The 18,702-nt window shown below is 38.5% G+C and overlaps 2 protein-coding genes across 2 annotated transcripts; one reads left to right on the top strand and one right to left on the bottom strand.

Moving 5' to 3' along the window:
- The first annotated feature begins 3,316 nt into the window (after positions 1-3,316).
- Positions 3,317-15,386, top strand: LOC128727615 (uncharacterized). The gene is made up of 10 exons (XM_053821544.1): positions 3,317-3,584; positions 3,653-7,074; positions 7,173-7,331; positions 7,561-7,804; positions 7,879-8,495; positions 8,574-8,903; positions 8,998-9,204; positions 9,337-9,834; positions 13,775-14,527; positions 14,602-15,386. The coding sequence occupies exons 1-10, from the start codon at positions 3,317-3,319 to the stop codon at positions 14,827-14,829; spliced, it is 6,726 nt and encodes a 2,241-aa protein (XP_053677519.1). The 3' UTR covers positions 14,830-15,386.
- A 1,518-nt stretch (positions 15,387-16,904) lies between these two features.
- Positions 16,905-18,380, bottom strand: LOC128722870 (UDP-N-acetylhexosamine pyrophosphorylase-like protein 1). The gene has a single exon (XM_053816553.1). The coding sequence runs from the start codon at positions 18,378-18,380 to the stop codon at positions 16,923-16,925; it is 1,458 nt and encodes a 485-aa protein (XP_053672528.1). The 3' UTR covers positions 16,905-16,922.
- Positions 18,381-18,702: the final 322 nt, after the last annotated feature.

Genomic DNA, 18,702 nt, shown 5'->3' with positions numbered 1-18,702 from the left:
CACACGCCTATAGATCATGTGTACGTGAATATAAAATCATCACCATCTGATGCAAGTGAAAAAAGAGTGGAAAATAACTTTCACGCGCCATTTTGTTTTCCCGGTTTTATGGTGCGGTAGTAGCCGCGTTATAACTTGAAGTTGTCTTCATTTAATTGAATGCGAAATCTTTATTGCATGGGTGGGGAGCAGTTCGATCAATAATTGGCTTTCTTGAATCTGCACCTATGATTTGCATTTGGCTAAGAAATCGATATATTTTAACCGAATTTTGCAAACCTACTTTAAAAACATCATCTAAATCAAAGCATTTATGTGGTAATAATTGGAGTCAAGTTTCCATCTTTTGAGTCAGTTTCGTTTACATCACTTGGATTCATTCATTATGGGCCAGCTGACGTATGTTGAATATTAGTTGTTAACAAACTTAAATTTGGTGCACAATTTAAAGTCGATGATAGTAGATTCTCATTCGACAGCATGTTGTTAATTTAATGCAAAAGATGGTGTGAGCAATACTTTTTATAATCAATTTTCTTTTGATTTTGCTCTTGCTATTTGTTCTAGAGTTTGTATTTTATTGTTCTTAGCTCTAAGTGGAAACGATAAATCATGACGTCACAATAACCGCGTTTATGTCTATTGCGATTATCGCGGTACGTTTACGTTTGCTTGCTCGTAACTTGAGAGATATTATTGTCGAATGGAGCGGATTGAGAGAATATAGAATACGGCTGTGGTATCGCGAGTGTGTATAAGTATAAGTGAGAGGTTAACTTGCTCCAACAGCTCTAGAGCAGCATGAGCTACTTTTTTCTCTCGCTCTGGTGTTCTTGTTGTACGCGTTGCTTTTTACGTTCTCCTTTGCACTGTCATCTTTTCCGCAGTTGGTCGGGGAATGAAAAGTTTTAGCTGTAGTTTTTGTGGAGTCTGGCTGTACATGCAACGAGACGCGACGCTCGGTAGCGTTGAAGAAAAGTTTCATTTTGCGCTCGTTTTATGTGCCACTGGGGTATAGTATGCTCAAATGTTGATTTTTATAATTGGTGCGTAGCAAAACTGTGCACGATAATTTTACGCCATACTTCCTGGAGTTGAAATCATCTACGAGATTTAAATAAATTGGGTGCTGCAGGTGAGTTTTTCTTATTATTAAAGCCTCGATTTCTGCGCGGTTTGTTCATGTGTAATCAGTGGAATAATATTTTCCTTAGAAGTGCAATTTTCAACACACGACGTCAAACGATGTTACTCTGCACATTTTGATCGTTAATATGCTTTGTGGTATTTACTGTGCGTTTTGTGTAGCAAGAATTTTTCGCTGGGTGTTCTGAAAATAGTGAGCGCGGGCTTTTGGACAGTGAATATGTGATGTGACGTGAATCGTTTGAGCGTTACCACATTTTTTGTGATGGAACGCTGGTCTAAAGGTATTATGAAGTAATATCCGTGAATTTTCAACATTAAATTTTCTTTATTTTACATGACAATTGTAGTATGAGTGTACGTTGTTTTATAATATTTATTTTTGCGCATCCTGTAAGTTATTCTCATGGCGTTTACCGTGTTGGTTTGTGGTAAAGTGTAACACGATGATATGCGAAGTATGTGTGAAATCAGCATGATCGCGCGGGAGCGTGAATTAGTTTGTAGTCACAACTACATTGTTGAAAAGTCGTATATATATATATATAAATATATATATATATATATATATATATATATATATATATATATATATATATATATATATATATATATATATATATATATATATATAAATAAATAAATATATATATATATATATATATATATATATATATATATATATATATATATATATATATATATATATATATATATATATATATATTAATATTAAAATGTATTGTTTATTTTATTCTATTTCAAAAAGACATTTCCCGTATGCTTTTTATGTTTCGTTGATGTGTGCGTGTCTGGTCTTTTACACAGTGCTACGAATGTATTTGTGTTCGTGTCCGAACCATTTGTATTTGGAATGAGAATAATACTGAAATGCCGTATATTGATGGCACGAGCATGAAAATTTTATTCATTGTCAGCTTTTCCCAGACCGTCAAACATTGAACGACTTATTCTCGGTTAGGGTTTTAAGATAACAGTTTCACAGCATATCAGGCATAGTTCAATTAGCTTGTTTTTGCAAGCTCTTTCAAAGGTATGAGCATAGGTATGTAATAAGTATCATTTTGGTATTTTTGTCCGTATCACGATTTGATATGTTAAATTTACACTTACAATTTTGTAAGTATCTTCACTTACTGTAAATTAACCTTGCCGTACTGAGAAATATGCTTACATGTGGCTAAGTAAAATTTGTTGGTATTGTTTTCGTCATAAGATGAACGACATAGCATTTCATTTGGCTTGATTTTAAAATTTAAAAATTAACCATTCTAGTTTTGAAGCTTAATTACATCATATATGTTGTATTATCCTTTAATATTATGATCGCAGCTTATATCTCTAGGAACAAAATCTGTAGACCTTGTACGACTGGCCTTCTGTCCATCTGGTGTCAATATTGTTTTTGTTTCGTAACAAACACTTCCATTTTTGATATGGCAGATTCCGTGTTGTATCTAGTTTACTAAAAAATGCGTTCAGATCCTTTTTAGATGCATGTCCGAACACGTTTTTGTCTGGACACGAAGATGTATTACTTGCAAATCAACTTTGAAAGTTCAATCACTTCAGTTGAATGCTTGTTAATTTTTTTAAAACTGGAATAACATAAAAGTGAATAACAAATAGTGGGATTAAAATGAATAGAAATAAAAATAGTGACGAGAGCCTTAAAAATAATGTTAATACATATAAATAATTTAACTCGAATCTATTATGTGCACCTGCATTAGATATGTTGAATCTATCTTAATTTAAATGTTTAATTATGATTTATATTATATTTTATTTATAATTTTATATTTAATAATTTCTGCCATGTTTAACAGCGAGTAGTGACGTATTTACGGCTGCCTCATTGAGCATACGTTTGTTCTTCTCATACATCAAAACATTTGATGTATTTTTACCAAGTGGTGAAATGATCAACGCGAGAGTGTTTGAAAATCGATTTAATTATGAAAGAACTATTTTCATAGGGTGAAAAATACACATTAAACAACAGAGAAATCTATAAAAGTGAAGTGTGAGAAGATTATTGGCAAAGTTAGCCTTTTCTACTGTTGAACAGTCGTTTCTTTCATGTACGTATGCGTAGATAGAAGCATTAGTGAGAAAATATTTTGCAACCTTGGAAAATGAACCCATGATGAAGCGTGGCAGATTGGAAGATATACAATTTGGGCAACCGCGGGTTCAACCTCCTTCGACGGGACAACAACGTATCATTACAACAACTCAATCGCACAATGCCACTGCCGCCAGTAATACAGGCGGCATGATACAGTACCAGATCCCGCCGAACGTTATCAAAACAGCAAATCCGCCCGAATCCGTAAATTCCGTGAGCAACCAACAGCAGCAGCAAGCTTCTCAACTTGTCACACCTCAACAGACAAGTGTTCAATACACGGCCTGTAAGTAGCATCGAAGCACATTGCAATTCTTCATTTTTTGTTTATGGAATGTGTTTTTCAATTTGTAGCTTACTCATCGTCTCTTGGTGGGAATTTAGTCAAAGGGCAGCAGACAACGAATCAAGCACAACAGCAACAAATTCATATAGTAAACACTTCAAACACGACAGTACGTAGTACTGCTCATAAAAGCGGTGCAGTAGTCAATGCAGTACCAGCGACAGTAAACATCGCAGCCACATCTAATAACGGTGCGCCTGCGGCAGGACAGCAGCAAATTATAACAGCCAGCATGTCGCCGGGAGTTTTACCAGGCGGAGGAAACGTATCGCAAGGGCCGCCGCCTCCACCACCTCAAGGGCAGGCACAATTGCAACGACTAAAAGTTGAGGATGCTCTAAGTTACCTTGATCAGGTCAAATTTCGTTTCGGCAACCAACCGCAAGTGTACAATGATTTTCTCGACATCATGAAAGAATTCAAATCACAGAGCATTGACACGCCAGGTGTCATACAGCGAGTGTCGAATCTATTCCGTGGGCATCCAGAGTTAATTGTAGGCTTCAATACTTTCTTGCCGCCGGGCTATAAGATCGAGGTGCAGGAAAATGACCAGGGCTGTTACCTTTTTCAAGTATCGGTGTCAGTGCAGCCTACTACATCGTCTTCTGGCGCATCAGTAGCACCGCAACCTTCACCGCATAAGTACAGTACGATATTTCAGGGTGGAGGCCAAATCGTACAATCTACAGGTGGCAGCTTAAGTGGCACGGGTGTAACAGCAGGAACAACAAATGTGGTAAACACTAGTACTTTAGTAAGCAGCTCTAGTGGAGCCGGGGCTATAAATCTTATGGCTTATGGTGGCGGCAGCGGTCACACAAATGCTGCAGCGCCTAACAGTAGCAGCATACCTCCGTTGCATGCCGGTGGAACACCTTTGCAACAACCTGCTGGTGGCAATTCTAGTCCGGCTACGGTTCAAAATTCACCATCATTGGGAGTAGCAACTTCGACGACGTGTGTTCAGCCGGTCGTACAAAATTTTTCATCGAGAAATGATCACCACAGGGAACGCACTATATCGACTGGATCCGTAGTTGCAAGTAACGTAAGTCTTACTCCGAGTGGAGCAGCTGCATCCATCTCAACAACGACCGCAACTGTGGTATCTAGAGTAGACGTTGCAACGACGGGGAGTGGTGGTGGAGGAGCAGTAGTAACAGGTCAACCGTCACAGGGAACACAACCGCCGCCAAGCATTCATCGGATGATTTCGCAGCAGATTATTTCGCAGCAGCAAACTGGAAGTGGAGGTCTTGTACCGGCGAGCATAGTAACCGCTCCCACTCAGGCACACCATCAGCAAACAACGGTACAACAGCAAGTGCAGCCATCCCAAGAGGCCCAGACGGCGGTTGTAACTACTGTAGTACCAACCCCGACCGCCGCTACTGCTGCCAACCAACCTGTGGAATTCAATCATGCCATAACGTATGTGAATAAAATCAAAAATCGCTTTCATACTCAGCCGGAAAAGTACAAACGCTTCCTTGAGATTCTACATACTTACCAGAAGGAACAAAAAACGTACAAGGAAGGCGCGCTAAGTGGTTGCATGACGAATGCCAAACAGTTAACCGAAGCCGAGGTTTATACGCAAGTGGCTCAGTTATTTGATAACCAAGAGGATTTATTACGTGAATTTGGGCAGTTTCTCCCAGATGCCACTAGCCACCACAACCAGGCCGCTATGCAGCAGCATCACGTAGCTGGTAAAAATAATTCTCACAATCTAACTAGCAGTACAGTTTCCGCCACTGTACACGATCACCATCAACAGCAACATATGAGCGGACCTGCGAGCTCAGCTCCTGTGCTAAGTCTAGGAAGTGGTGCCTCCAGCGGCGGGCCAGCAGGTACCACAGGTCACGGCGGTAATGCCAAAAAAATAGGCAATGCTAACGTCGTCGTGGGTAGTGGAACTGGAGGCAGTCTTACCAATCTTAAGGTTTATAATAGTTTGCAGTCTGGCACCATGGGTCGATTGCAACAGGATCGCGAATATTCTATCATGACAAGTGAAGGCTTGAGTGGTGGAGTACATGGTCCAACCATGGGAGGAGGCGGCGGTATCGTAACCGGAAGTAACATTGCCGTCGGTGGTGGTGCGATACGGACTAGCACTGGCTGTCTAACAGCTAGTGGTGGTACCGGAGCAATACATATGGAAAAAGATCGCAATCATCACTTAGTAGGCGTTGGAGGTGGTGGTTCTGGAGTGGGTGGAAATACCCTGAACGCTAAATACATTCACGGCAGCGTTACGTCGTCCATGTCCGCGATCGGATCTTCGACAGGAACCCTAGTCAGTGGTAGCGTACTTTCTCCTAGTGGTCCCAACCTAGTGTCGAACGTAGTAATGTCAAATCTCACCGTAGGCAGCAATGCTGTTTGTGCCGCCGGCGGCGGTGGTGCGAACGCTATTAAGCGTTCACCATCCTCATATGCTGCGCAAATGGGACTTCTTGTAGGACCCGGTGGTGTTGCCAACGCTGGGAATATTATTAGCTCGTCGCGCGATCGAGGAGACGGCACTGGTCCACCACCGATGAAAAGACACAAACCTATCTGTCGCGATGTATCGCTAGCCGAAGCGTCCAAGTACGGAACGCTGAATGATTATGCATTTTTTGATAAAGTGCGAAAAGCGCTTCGTAGTCCGGATGTGTACGAAAACTTTCTGCGCTGCTTAACACTGTACAATCAAGAGATTGTATCCAAATCAGAGCTACAGACACTAGTGACGCCGTTCCTTAGCCGGTTTCCCGATCTCTTAAAGTGGTTCCAGGATTTCCTCGGTCCCGCTGTTTCTGTTGGAGCAGGAATTGGTGGCTTAGGATTAACGAATGAGTGCATACCGTTAACAGCAGCAGCAGCAGCGGCTTCCCGTCAGGATCGCGAGCGCACTCAGAGCGAACTAGCTGCTGATGTCGATTTGTCGACATGTAAGCGGTTGGGTGCAAGCTATTGCGCTTTACCTAAATCACACGAAGGAGTGAAGTGTTCTGGCCGAACGAATCTATGTCGGGACGTGTTGAACGATACGTGGGTCTCTTTCCCCACATGGGCTGAAGATTCGACGTTCGTGACCTCGCGTAAAACACAGTATGAAGAATTCATCTACCGCTGCGAGGATGAGCGCTTTGAGCTGGATGTAGTCATAGAAACGAACAGTGCCACGATTCGTGTACTCGAAGGCGTTCAGAAAAAGTTAACTCGTATGTCGCAAGATGAAGTTAGCCGGTTTCGACTTGATGATTGCCTCGGTGGCACATCATCAACAATCCATCAGCGGGCGCTGCGAAGAATTTACGGGGATAAGGCAACGGACATTATTCAGGGTCTGAAGAAAAATCCATCTGTCGCAGTACCAGTTGTTCTACGCCGAATGAAAACGAAAGAGGAGGAGTGGCGTGAAGCGCAGAAGGTAATAACCATTAATGAGTTTAAAAAAAACACACGTGATTTTGTTTGCAAAAACATATCACACTTCTTCTCTTTATCATTTTTTTCGCCGTTTTTCAGAGTTTCAACAAGCAATGGCGAGAGCAAAACGAAAAATACTACCTTAAATCGCTAGATCATCAAGGAATAAATTTCAAACAGACAGACATCAAAGCCCTTCGATCGAAAAGTTTGTTCAATGAAATTGAGACACTTTTTGATGAGGTGAGTTACATGAAGGTAAACACGATCGTCTCCATTTTTTTATTTTTTGTTTTTCAACGTTAATAAATTTAATTGCAACAATTGCTTGGTCTTTGGGGTGTTCGGTGATAGTCATGTGTAGAAAATCAAAAAAGGAATGAAATCAAAATAGAAAACTACACAAACCGCTGATCTGGTAGCTGAACGTACATATCTTGTTTTTTGTCTATTTACATAAATCATTTGTGATTTTTTTTCTATTAAGCGCCATGAACAGAACGATGATACGACAGCAACTCCACAGGCAGCAAGTGGACCGCATATGACGATACAGTACAAGGACAAGACAATACTAGAAGATGCAGCAAATCTCTTGATACACCATGTAAAACGTCAGACGGGCATACAGAAACAAGAGAAAGGGCGAATAAAGCACATTCTGCGTCAGTTTGTACCAGATCTGTTTTTTGCCCCTCGACAACAGTTGAGTGAAGACGAGCGAGAAGAAGGTACGCAAGTTCGATATTCGGAAAGTGTCGTAAGAATTTAGTTTAATTTTTGATTATTAACTATTACTATTTAGATGATAAGGATATCGATGTAATGGATCAAGATGAAGAACCCAGTGCTTGCAAATCTACAACAGTTAAAAAATCATCATGCACCACTTCATCGAATTACAATTCAACACAAGGTATCAGTTTGCCAGGCAGTTGCAATACAACTAGTAAACCATTTGGGAGTGAAGTCTCTGCTAATTTGGCAACGTCACCAACGATTTCAGTTTTAGAATTGGTTACTTCTAAAGATAATGAAAGTGGTGGCGGTGGAAATGGAATCGAGTGCGGAGAATCATCAAAACCACCACCGTCAACTTTGTCCACTACATCATCGAGCTGTGAAAAACAGTCGGCTACTGCTACAGCTTCCTCTTCCTCCTTAGTTTCGACAGCTGGTAATAATATCGTGCTTCCTGAAAGCATGAAAAATACTGATAGTAACGGAAACAGCAACATCAGTCCCACAGAGGGTAGTTCTGTAGAAAAATCGATAATTATTAAAACGGAAATCAAAGAAGAAAATGATGCCGCCTCTTCCACGTTACTGAGTTCGTCAGCAGCAAATGCAATAAACGAAGCCACTTCATGTCAGCAACCAATGAGCCCTCCACTTCCACTTCACGCAATCAGCAAACATATCGTAAGTAGTAACTATATTGCTCGACATATGCGCGACTGTGGCAGACTCTGCATTGATATCTTTTGTTTTTTTTTGTAGGAAGAAGCATATACACTATTTTTCACTAACAACAGTTGGTATTTGTTTCTGCGATTGCATGCCATTCTGTGTGAGCGCCTGCGTACCATTTATGAACGCGCCCAAATTATAGCCGCTGAGGAGCGAACTTATGAAAATACGCGTAATAATAGCACTGCAACGGCACTGCGGTTGAAGCCTAAAAGCGAAATTCGTATTGAAGAATATTACAATATTTTTCTTGACATGTTGAAAAATTTATTGGATGGCAACATGGAGTCGAGCAGCTATGAGGACACACTCCGTGAAATGTTTGGCATCCATGCATACATTGCATTTACGCTTGATCGGGTATGTACCCACGACATGATATTTGATATAAATTTCAAATATCAATGATTACAATAAGGAAGGTTGTGTTATTGCTAACCTCTTTAATTTACAGGTTGTACAAAATGCCGTACGGCAATTGCAACATTGCGTGACGGAACGAGGGGCTTTCGATTGTGTGGAACTTTTCCAGGCTGAACAACGGAGGAACGGCGCTGGAGGCCTTTGTCGTACTGCCAATCGTCGCATAGCTGCTGAACTAGCATACCAACGAAAAGCGGAGGCAGCCCTTCAGGATGAAAATTGCTTCAAAATATATATAGTAAGTACTATGTGCTATCACGGAAACCTAGAGTAAACCGTGTGAAACATTGACTGCCCATTATAAGCCGGTGTTTGAAAATTATATGATTTTGTGATGCATTTAACGTGTGATGTTTGTTCATATTTTTAGTATAAAATCGATTGTCGACTTACGATTGAACTGCTTGATACCGAATCTGACGACACAGCAAATAATTTCGCTAACTCACAAACATATAGTTCATACGTCGATCGCCTATCAAACCCTGCTGCCACTGGTACCGGAAGTGATAGTGGTGGTGTAGGTGGTGGTATTGATGTCGGCGGAAGCACTAGCGGTGGCGGTATCGGCGGCGGCAACGGCGATGGCGAAAACGGAGGATCTGTCATTACTGCTGCTACTAGCAGCAGTGTTGGAGGAGGTGACAGTGGTGAAGTTGCAGAAACAGAAGATGGAAGTGTTGTTGAAAGTGTCAATAATTGTGGTACTGCTGTTACGGAACCCGGTGTTACGCTTACAACCACTGGATGTGGTTATGTTGCTAACAGTAATCATGGCAATATCTCGGCAGGAGCAAATAATTGCAACAACAGTGCCAGTAGCACAGCCAAGTCGGATGTGAAAGTTGAAAACCTCGACGACGATCTGGTAAGTAGTAGGTGCTAGAGAAGTTTCGCAAATGGAAATAAGCAATATATGAAAATATTCAAGAAAGAGAAAGAGATGAAATGCGCTCTTTTCCATATCAGTTAATATGATCGATAGAAACTTTTTTGCAGCCAAAAAATAATGCTATTGAATTGTGAAAAATACAGCCATGACAGTAAGAAAGTACGGGTTTTGGTTATGCTTCAAGGTTGCTGTAACAGCTAGCATAAGTAATGTAACTGGAACATACAAATCAATCACAAAAGTGAATTGAAATGAAATTACTGCGACACTGTGTTTCTTTGTTTTTAGAACAACTGAAGTACATCTTTAATCGATCGTTAATTGGTATCAATATTTAACTAAGTAAGAGCAAAAATATTAAACAAATATGTGTATTAGAATTCAAATGGGAATGTACATTTGTTTTTAGATGCTTCTTCCATTTAATAATTTTGTAATTTTTATCTCAGAATATTCAAATGTGGCGATATATGCAAGCAAAACAATAGATTTAAAAGTTTTTTCACATGATATTTAACCCGTTCTGTTAGTTATTCTCATTTTATTTGCTGTTCTTTATTATTGTGCAAGGTTTGTTTTGTCTGGAAGCAAATATGGTTCTGATTTATATAGTAAATAACTACGTGTCATGATTACGCTAATCTTACGCACTGAGCTATCAATAATATTTGGAAAAAATCTTATCAAATGATCGATTGTTATTTTGCAAAAATCTTAAATGAAATATTTTTGTAGTAATTTTTCTTACTGCTAATTGTTTCTATCTGTGTCAGCTCTAGCATACAGTGTAAAGTGGACAATTTATTTTAAATGAGTTATCTTCAATTCTCATTCAAAATTGATTATTGTTCTCCGCCACCTACAGTTCACAAAGCTAGATAAAGTACAGATAAATACAGACAACAAAGATAAGTTGCAAATAGGCAAGCTTTTGCTATTTCAAGTTACAAACTACGTATATTTCTAGTATTATTATTTCCACTCCTTTCGCTCTTAGTTTATTTTACGAATATTAAATCAGATGTAAATCTATGTTATTAAATTTTTAAAATACTATTGACTACAAATTATAGGTTCCGCGTCGTAAGTCGTTTGAGAATGATATGGAATTGATAAAAATTTTCAATGTAAATTTCATAGTTAGCCAAATCAACTCAAGGGCTTGGATAAGGCTAGACGCTGTTGAGACTAATTTAGTGATAGGAAAATGATATAGGGATATGAAGTCAGTGATAAACAAAATTTAACTGATGTTGCTCAATTGTTAATGAGTTTCGATAAAACCTTGTATTTATTTAACTCTTTTTGCCATTATGATTTCATATAACAACCCAGCATGCTGTTCTTGTGGTAAACACATCAGATGTTGCAGTGTCCTTGATATTTCTGTTATTAGAAACGTATAGAATTTATGTGTACAATATAGCGCCACATCTGATTACACAGATCTGAAGGTCTCATTGCTTATTTTTTCAATATTTCAGTAGGAATAATTACAATAAAAATTTTGAATAATGAATAGAAGGTACATTTCATGTGTAAAAAATATTCGCATAATAAGCGTATAAAAATATTGTAGATAGTTTTGAACTAATGGCAACCGAAACGTGTACTGTAAATAAGGTCTTTAATTCGGCAATCTCCATCAAAATCGTGACGAATTATAAAACGAAATTTATAAGCATGTGTATAATTCAAATTTCAGTTTCATAGAAAATATGATATTATGGTGATAATATGCAAAAAAAACGTAATATGAAGTCATGAAACGTTTTTTTTTTGTTAAGTATAATAAGCTAGAATTGTAGACACAAAGAATGGAATACCATTCGTTCATGTTCTTTCATTTCCACCACAAATTATTTGTGATTCTCCATTGGGACATACCACTTAGGAATCGAATCAGTCTAAAAAAGGTGATCTGAATATGCAATACGCAGTATTCTAAAGGATCAACATTTTTTTCAATAAATCATATATTGTATTTTATCGTGTTATATTGTAACAAATGAGACGAAAAGTTATCAATAGATTGCTACTACAAGGTTTGAATGCAAAATAGCAATGCGGTTTCAAACTCCAGTATCAATGTCAATAAAAATTTTACGTTCTCAACAAAAAAATGAACGGACTACTTGTATATGGTCGAAGCATATTATCCGAGGTTTTAATATGAATTCCCCCTAGTAAAGGTCTACAGATATTGCAAGAATGCTACATCATTGAACATTAACATTCAGCATAGAAGTATCAGACTATCGCTAGCTGTGAAGTATGAACTACCATGTATTAGGTGGGTTGCGCGAAGTACAAGACATGTATTATCTGATCGATTATTTTAGGAAACATAAATGAACAATATCAAAAGAAGAAGAGATTATTATAAACAGTGCCTTTTGCTGGGTATTTCTGCTCCCTGAATTCATTACACCCGAAATTTATGTTTAGAGTTTGTGTAATTTTGCACAGCTTTCAATGGTAAAAAAATCACACAACCTAAGGGTTAGACAGTCAGTAAAAATTCTAACCTCTTACGTTTTATTTTAATACATTTGTTATTTATACACTGGTTGATTTTTTTCATTAAGATACAAACTTAAACTGATGAAGTAAATGCACATAACGATTTTGAAGCGGTTACTTCACTGCATGCTACCTAGCGACGGATTTGGAAGCATGCATCACAGAATGAGCAGGAGAAAGATAAAAAGTATAAAAAAAGACATTTCGAAACGATAGAACAAAATGGTCCTCTTGAACATTTTTTACAAATAGGTATGTTATAATTCACGTGCACATCCATGCATTAATATTTTTTAATTTGTAGTTTTGATAATGAAAACTGTTGTAACGTTGCTTTATTGCTTTTTCGTCATGGTTAAAATTACTGTGATTTTTAATACATAAGTTCCTATTATCTAACCACAGCTTTAATCTGTTTTAGTAGTCGAGAATTTCTTCCATTTTTGTATCAGTAATCTATTTGATTTTTTCATGTGCCTATGTTGGGATTACATCTTTATTAATAGTATTATACTTTATGCTCCATCGATGATTTGGTTTCAAGTAGTAATGTTTACATCGTTATTTTTGCTCTAGTCTGTTATAGGGAATTGTTCCTAGTTCTAGGGATAAGATTGTCTATCTTTACTAGAAATTGGTTTCTTGCTTTCTATTTTGCAAGGTACTATGACCATCTTGATATGCTTACATAGATGTAAATAATGAATTATTGCGATAAAATATTGTTTAATTGTACATAGGTAGCGTAGCGTAAAGCACATCTACTTCAGTGTTACTGCCGAAAAATATGGTAGAAAAATGTGTTTGGTTGTGTATGAAAAAACGCAAAAACAAAATTGTGCTCTAGACACAGTCGCGTTTTGATTGATGTAGAATATTTCAAATTTCTAGTCATAAAAAATATATATTTTAAATTTAGTTAATATAATGGTCTGTATGCATGTGTGCGCTCATGATTTTAATTTTATGGTTGATCGAACATTTTGAAAAAAGCTTTTTTTAATTTAACGAAATTATTGGTTAGGCTCTGTTATGTGCAGTAATTTTACCTATTAGAAAAAATAGATGCCGAACAGTCATCTATCATCTTTATGCTTCATATGATATTTTTATCTAGATATCTTAAGAACTTGTTTTCTTTTTCATGTTGTTATCCTCGATCTGATCGATCTTTCATTTTCATTGACAATCATTTTCACTTTCATTTAATGTTTTTTTGATATTATCTTACATAAAAGCGAACCGTACGGTGCTAGATTTTATCCATGTCCATTGGTCACGGCACGATTGAGTAACTGAATTAAATTTAATTATTTTTTTTGTTTCATTTATTTTATCATTCTCACACATCAACTGTTCTTGGTGTTGCTTGTTGTTACGGAACTGGTGATAGGCGACTCAGAAATCGCAACCGACGATATCTCCCACTTCACGCCATCGCAGACCTTTATTTTTAACGCGTAATTTGAAGCGACGGAATAAGCAAACGATGAAATATGCCAGCTTCACAGTAACTATCGATGGTCATTTGGCTACCATGAAGGAGCTGCAAAATACTGACGACGAGGAAATGTTGATACACGAAACTAGTGATGAAGTGGGACGAAGTCCATCGTCTGAGACCGTCGTCGTCACGTCTACCACATCCAAAAAATGTCCCTCATACGTGACTGGTGCTGCATTAGATGTTGCTGAACCACCACTACCGTCCACATCGGCTGAGCCGCATAGTACTTCTCTAAACATCGCTGTGTCTCTCAAATCGCTGTGCGATGAAGGTATGAATGTGAGCAACACCTCAACGAAAGATGCAACTGCTATTCTTCCATTGTCATCGACAAGAAGGAGAAAATGTTCGGATGACCGTAAAAGTAACGTTCAAAACATGGTTGTTGTCGGCGGGTGTGAGAGCGGCAACCCGTTTTGGTGCAGTGATGGAAACAAGAAATCAACAGCATGTGATTTAACGACAGAGCGCTTGTCGACGACAACTATGATGATGAATGGTATCAACAACCAAGACCCCCATCCAATGTGCATCGGTGACAGCGAACAAATGAAAGAGAACCGTACTTTGTTAAAATCCCAGATGCAAAAGAAAAAATTTACAATGTACTGGTCGGGATCGCTAACTCGTTCGAAAAAGGTAAGAGGAGATTAGTGTAGTGTGAAGTTAATGAAAATGAGATCATGTAAAAGTAAGCCAACTGTCTTTTTTAGACCCATTGCAAGGTAACTACTCGTATGGGTCGAAAATTTAAGAGCATCGTCGAATGTTGGTTAGAGCAGCATGTATCCGCATCTCAACGTGCCACCTGCGCCGATTGGCTACTTGGTAAGCGACATGACTTAATGAAGAATATTACTACCATAATTATTCAAAATAAGAATTCAAATCGAACGCCATACACACCGTACAATAAGTACAAGGTAGAGAACAGTAAATAATAGATGATAAAAAGCTATAGCTGAAGGAGATTCGCATCCATATCAGACAAGTTCGTAGAATTTGGTTGGATCTTTTTAGTTTAAATTGGTTTGTGAATGATTTAGAAAATCAATACATATGCAGTTCGTTGATTGCTGTAAGCTGTGTTGATATATGTTGAGCAAAAGTTATTATCATTCTCCAATGTAATATAGCAACAGAGCTTTCCTAGCTATGGCTATTGAATACGAAAAAAATTGCAATGACAATGTCCTTTACGCAGCTTGGAAGAAATGTTTTATTGGACCAAGTATCAGTGTTAGTTTTGTGAACGTTCAACGGAGGTCCATACAAAAATAGAATAGTGATACAAAATTTTTTTTAGATTCCTAGATCGCCTTCAATTGCACAACAGTGTGAAATAGATGTTTGATATATGTTCAATATTCACAAATATGTATCATACATCCTCAATGAAACATGAATTGGATCGTCTTAAATATGTTCGTTTAAGAGTAGGGGTATTCAATAGGAAGTTAAGGTGTTAAAAAGTTACAATACTGACGTGCATTCTTACGCACGCTAATAAACAAAAGTTAAGTGCGAATCAAACTTTGTATCTAACATAGAAAGAAATAGTTTTTATGACAAGTTTGATGTTTTTTTTATTAAACTAAATATTTGTCAAATTTTATACTGTAAACAAAAAGAAAGAACTCCGGGTAAGTGAACCTATTATAGTAATTGCATTGCAAATTATTTTTATTATTTATCAAATGAAGCAAATTGCAACAGGTGTAGAAAAATATTAGTTTTAGATACAAGCAATATGTAGGACATAAAATGCGCATTATACGATTAATTAAATCCATTTATAACTGTTTTCCTATTTTTCTTCAGAACATTACATTTTCCTTTTTTGTTTTGTTTTATGTTTATGTATATGCGAGAGTGATGTGTGTAGCAATTCCGCCGTAGCTGAACATAATTGATTTACCTTATTTCATTCTGGTCAATGTTGTTTCAAGAACCTACTACTTTCGTTCAACAATCATTAATTTGAGGTACTTCTCATGATAAGAATCAACTTTTTTTATTCATTGTTGATCAAATCTTGCAAATACATTTTGAGTGATATTTTTTGTTATTTTGAGAAGGAAATTGTATGAGAATGGGTGAATTCAAATCAATGCGGGAAAAATATTTTTCATACGATCTTCAATGAATTTTGAAAAAGAATGGTTTTATAAGGGCTCCACTTTTTTCGCACTAAGAGGTAAATCAAATTATTTGGGTAAAAGACTTTAGATTTAAAATAGCTATCGGGGTCTTGTCTGCTTGTTATATCACGCAGAAGTCAGAGAAGCCGCAATTTAGTTAGGCTTCGTTTTGTACATAATGAAGATTAGGTGTCAAAATTCATCCATTGATTAAAGATTATTTTTGGAAATTTTTAGTTGTATGGAAGCTCTCTTTATTCGCCAGGAAATAGATGTCCCGCCATCTCTTTTAGGGGGGAATGAGAAAATAAAAACAAAACTATTATAATTGGGAAAAATAATCTCATGCTCATGTCGGTAGTATGGTCTAAAATAATTAAAAATAAGAAACAACATTAAAACAAGAAACAACTAAGTTTTGCCCGCCGCAATTGACTTCTCTTGATTCCTACCTTCGGCTGCAAAGCCAGCATTTGCGTTAATGTATGATATTTTTACGAACCTGTTATCTAAGGAATGATTTCTTCTCAACAGGAAAATAATTACTTTCTTGAGCTTAATTTCTACTTTAGATCTAACATTTTTTCTTCACTAAAAAAAATGTAATTTAAGTCCCTTAAGTAATCGAGTTGAATGAGATACGCGGGGAGCTGTGTATTTTTGAAAAAATCTCACCTACTACGAAAGTTACTGTATCATTAATGTACGAATCAAACATTGAAATCGAATGGAGCTATGAGTGAAGATTCAAGACAAAAACAGATCAATAGATAGGAAAAATTTCTAACAAATCAATTTTTAAACATAAAAATGATGTTCTATTTTTCTCGGCGCATTGGTGCGCATGTCGTTAGCCCACGCAAGCGCGCCGTGGTTAGGTTTGTAAACTATGTTTAGCCCAGTTGATGATCTTCATCATCGCATGTCAAATAGATCGGACATTGAAAGCTTTGACCGGCTGCAGCCATTTCTAGGTTCTCGCCGGCATACGATAACAGCGGAGAAATTTCACAATCAATCGACCCATCACCCGCATCGATTATTTCGCTGGCGCCTGCATTGATAAGCCACTTCCTGTGCAATCTATATATGTCATTTCGCACGCTTGCCGGACAGTCTATACCGGCCGAGTCAGCGTTTTTAAGCGCGCTGAACTCCTCTTCCCGGCGTCCTTCCAAGGCCACAAACTGTTTCGCCAAAGGAAAAACATCGAAAATGAATTTTTCCATCTTTATGCCATTGGGCACGGTAGGCTTTACGCGCTCCCCAGTAACCGTATCAATGAATGGAATCTTCTTTTTGGCTACGTGTAATGGCATCTGCGTTTCAGCGATGCGGCGCAAAAACTCAGTAGTGAAGAAATGATTGCAAATGTTTCCCGCATTAAACGTTAACTTCCCATCACATGGATTTCGTTGAGTGGCCGTTTCGCTTGAGAGCTCGCTGTACTCGACAACTTGATATTTGCCTTTTACTTCACAAACCACGCCAACTGCCTCGTCTGGTTGAACCTTCTCGATAACTTTCACTCCGCAATCCGCGCGCTTGCGAACGCAGTAACCGATGAAAACCGGGTCCGCAACTTTTATAAGAATGTTGTCGACACTGTGAGCATGCAAATACCGAACACCCTCACGGTCCATCTCGTCCAATATACCTTCATCTTTAAGGGCTCGATAGATACCTCCGTTGCCATCAGGAGCGGTGGCCACCTTCCATTTTTCATCTAGCAGAATGCGACCTTCGAAATCTACGCATGGTACACTACGCTGACGGAACAAACGAATCTGGTCAGAAGGTAGCCCGAAGTGCTGGTTCGCAAGGAAATAATCGCGTGTTTCGCAATGCGTGTGTTCGCTAGTCATGATGTACCATCGAATGCGCCCTTCGGCACCCGCTAGTTTCTGCAGCTTCCGGATACGCTCGGCTTGCAACTGGAATAGAGATTTCTGCGAGGGCAGGCCAACGTTGAAGGTGCCCTTAGGGGCGGACGATCCAAGCCTGGTGCCTTGACCACCGGCAAGAAGTATCACACCAACTCTTCCTTCGCGGATTTGCTCTAAGCCTACCTGCTGAAGATCCAATAGTTGCTCCTTGGTTGCCTCAGACACCGAGAGGTACCGTTCTCGTGCGAGCGGCTTGAGCTGTTCATTTAAGTTCTCCTTCGTCGACGTGGCGGTTGCCATAGCTCGTCGAAACGCTTCATCCAGTGCGGCGCAATCTACACTTTCAACGGCTGTATCAAGTAGTTTGGCCTTCTCTTCCTCAGTAAGCTCATCCCAGAACGTCAACAAGTGGCTTTGTTGCCATTTAGCCAGCTGCTGTGCAATAGTGTTATATTTTTCACACATTTTTGTACTGCTTTCTCTCCAAAGATACGCCCGTGTACGTGGTTGTTCTTTTCCACAATGGAACGTTTCCCGAAAACGACGAGCCACGAACCCCACACTGTTGTAGAGGCGACTCTTTCACGATCGAAACAACCAGTTCAAGTGTGCATTTGGAACAGCCCGTATCAGACAGGCCGACACTCAAGCCGGACACGAAGAAGAGAACGAGCAGCAAATAGTGCGCTTTCTATTTCTACATGTTGCCCACTACGTGCTATTTCATTCGCACGAACTTACACGTCTATGCTTACTGGATGTAGAGGGTGTAGAGTAAACGTAAACA

The sequence above is a fragment of the Anopheles nili genome, chromosome 3 (genome assembly GCF_943737925.1).
Source record: "Anopheles nili chromosome 3, idAnoNiliSN_F5_01, whole genome shotgun sequence".
Taxonomy (NCBI): domain Eukaryota; kingdom Metazoa; phylum Arthropoda; class Insecta; order Diptera; family Culicidae; genus Anopheles; species Anopheles nili.
Note: the sequence above shows the minus strand (reverse complement) of the source record. Positions and strands in the feature narration are given on the sequence as shown.

Coding starts and splice junctions, on each gene's coding strand:
- LOC128727615 (XM_053821544.1), top strand. CDS start 3,317: ATGAAGCGTGGCAGATTGGAAGATATACAATTTGGGCAACCGCGGGTT. Junction 7,332..7,560: donor ATGAGGTGAGTTACATGAAG/GTAAACACGATC, acceptor TTTTCTATTAAG/CGCCATGAACAGAACGATGA. Junction 8,496..8,573: donor ACGCAATCAGCAAACATATC/GTAAGTAGTAAC, acceptor TTTTTTTTGTAG/GAAGAAGCATATACACTATT.
- LOC128722870 (XM_053816553.1), bottom strand. CDS start 18,380: ATGTGTGAAAAATATAACACTATTGCACAGCAGCTGGCTAAATGGCAA.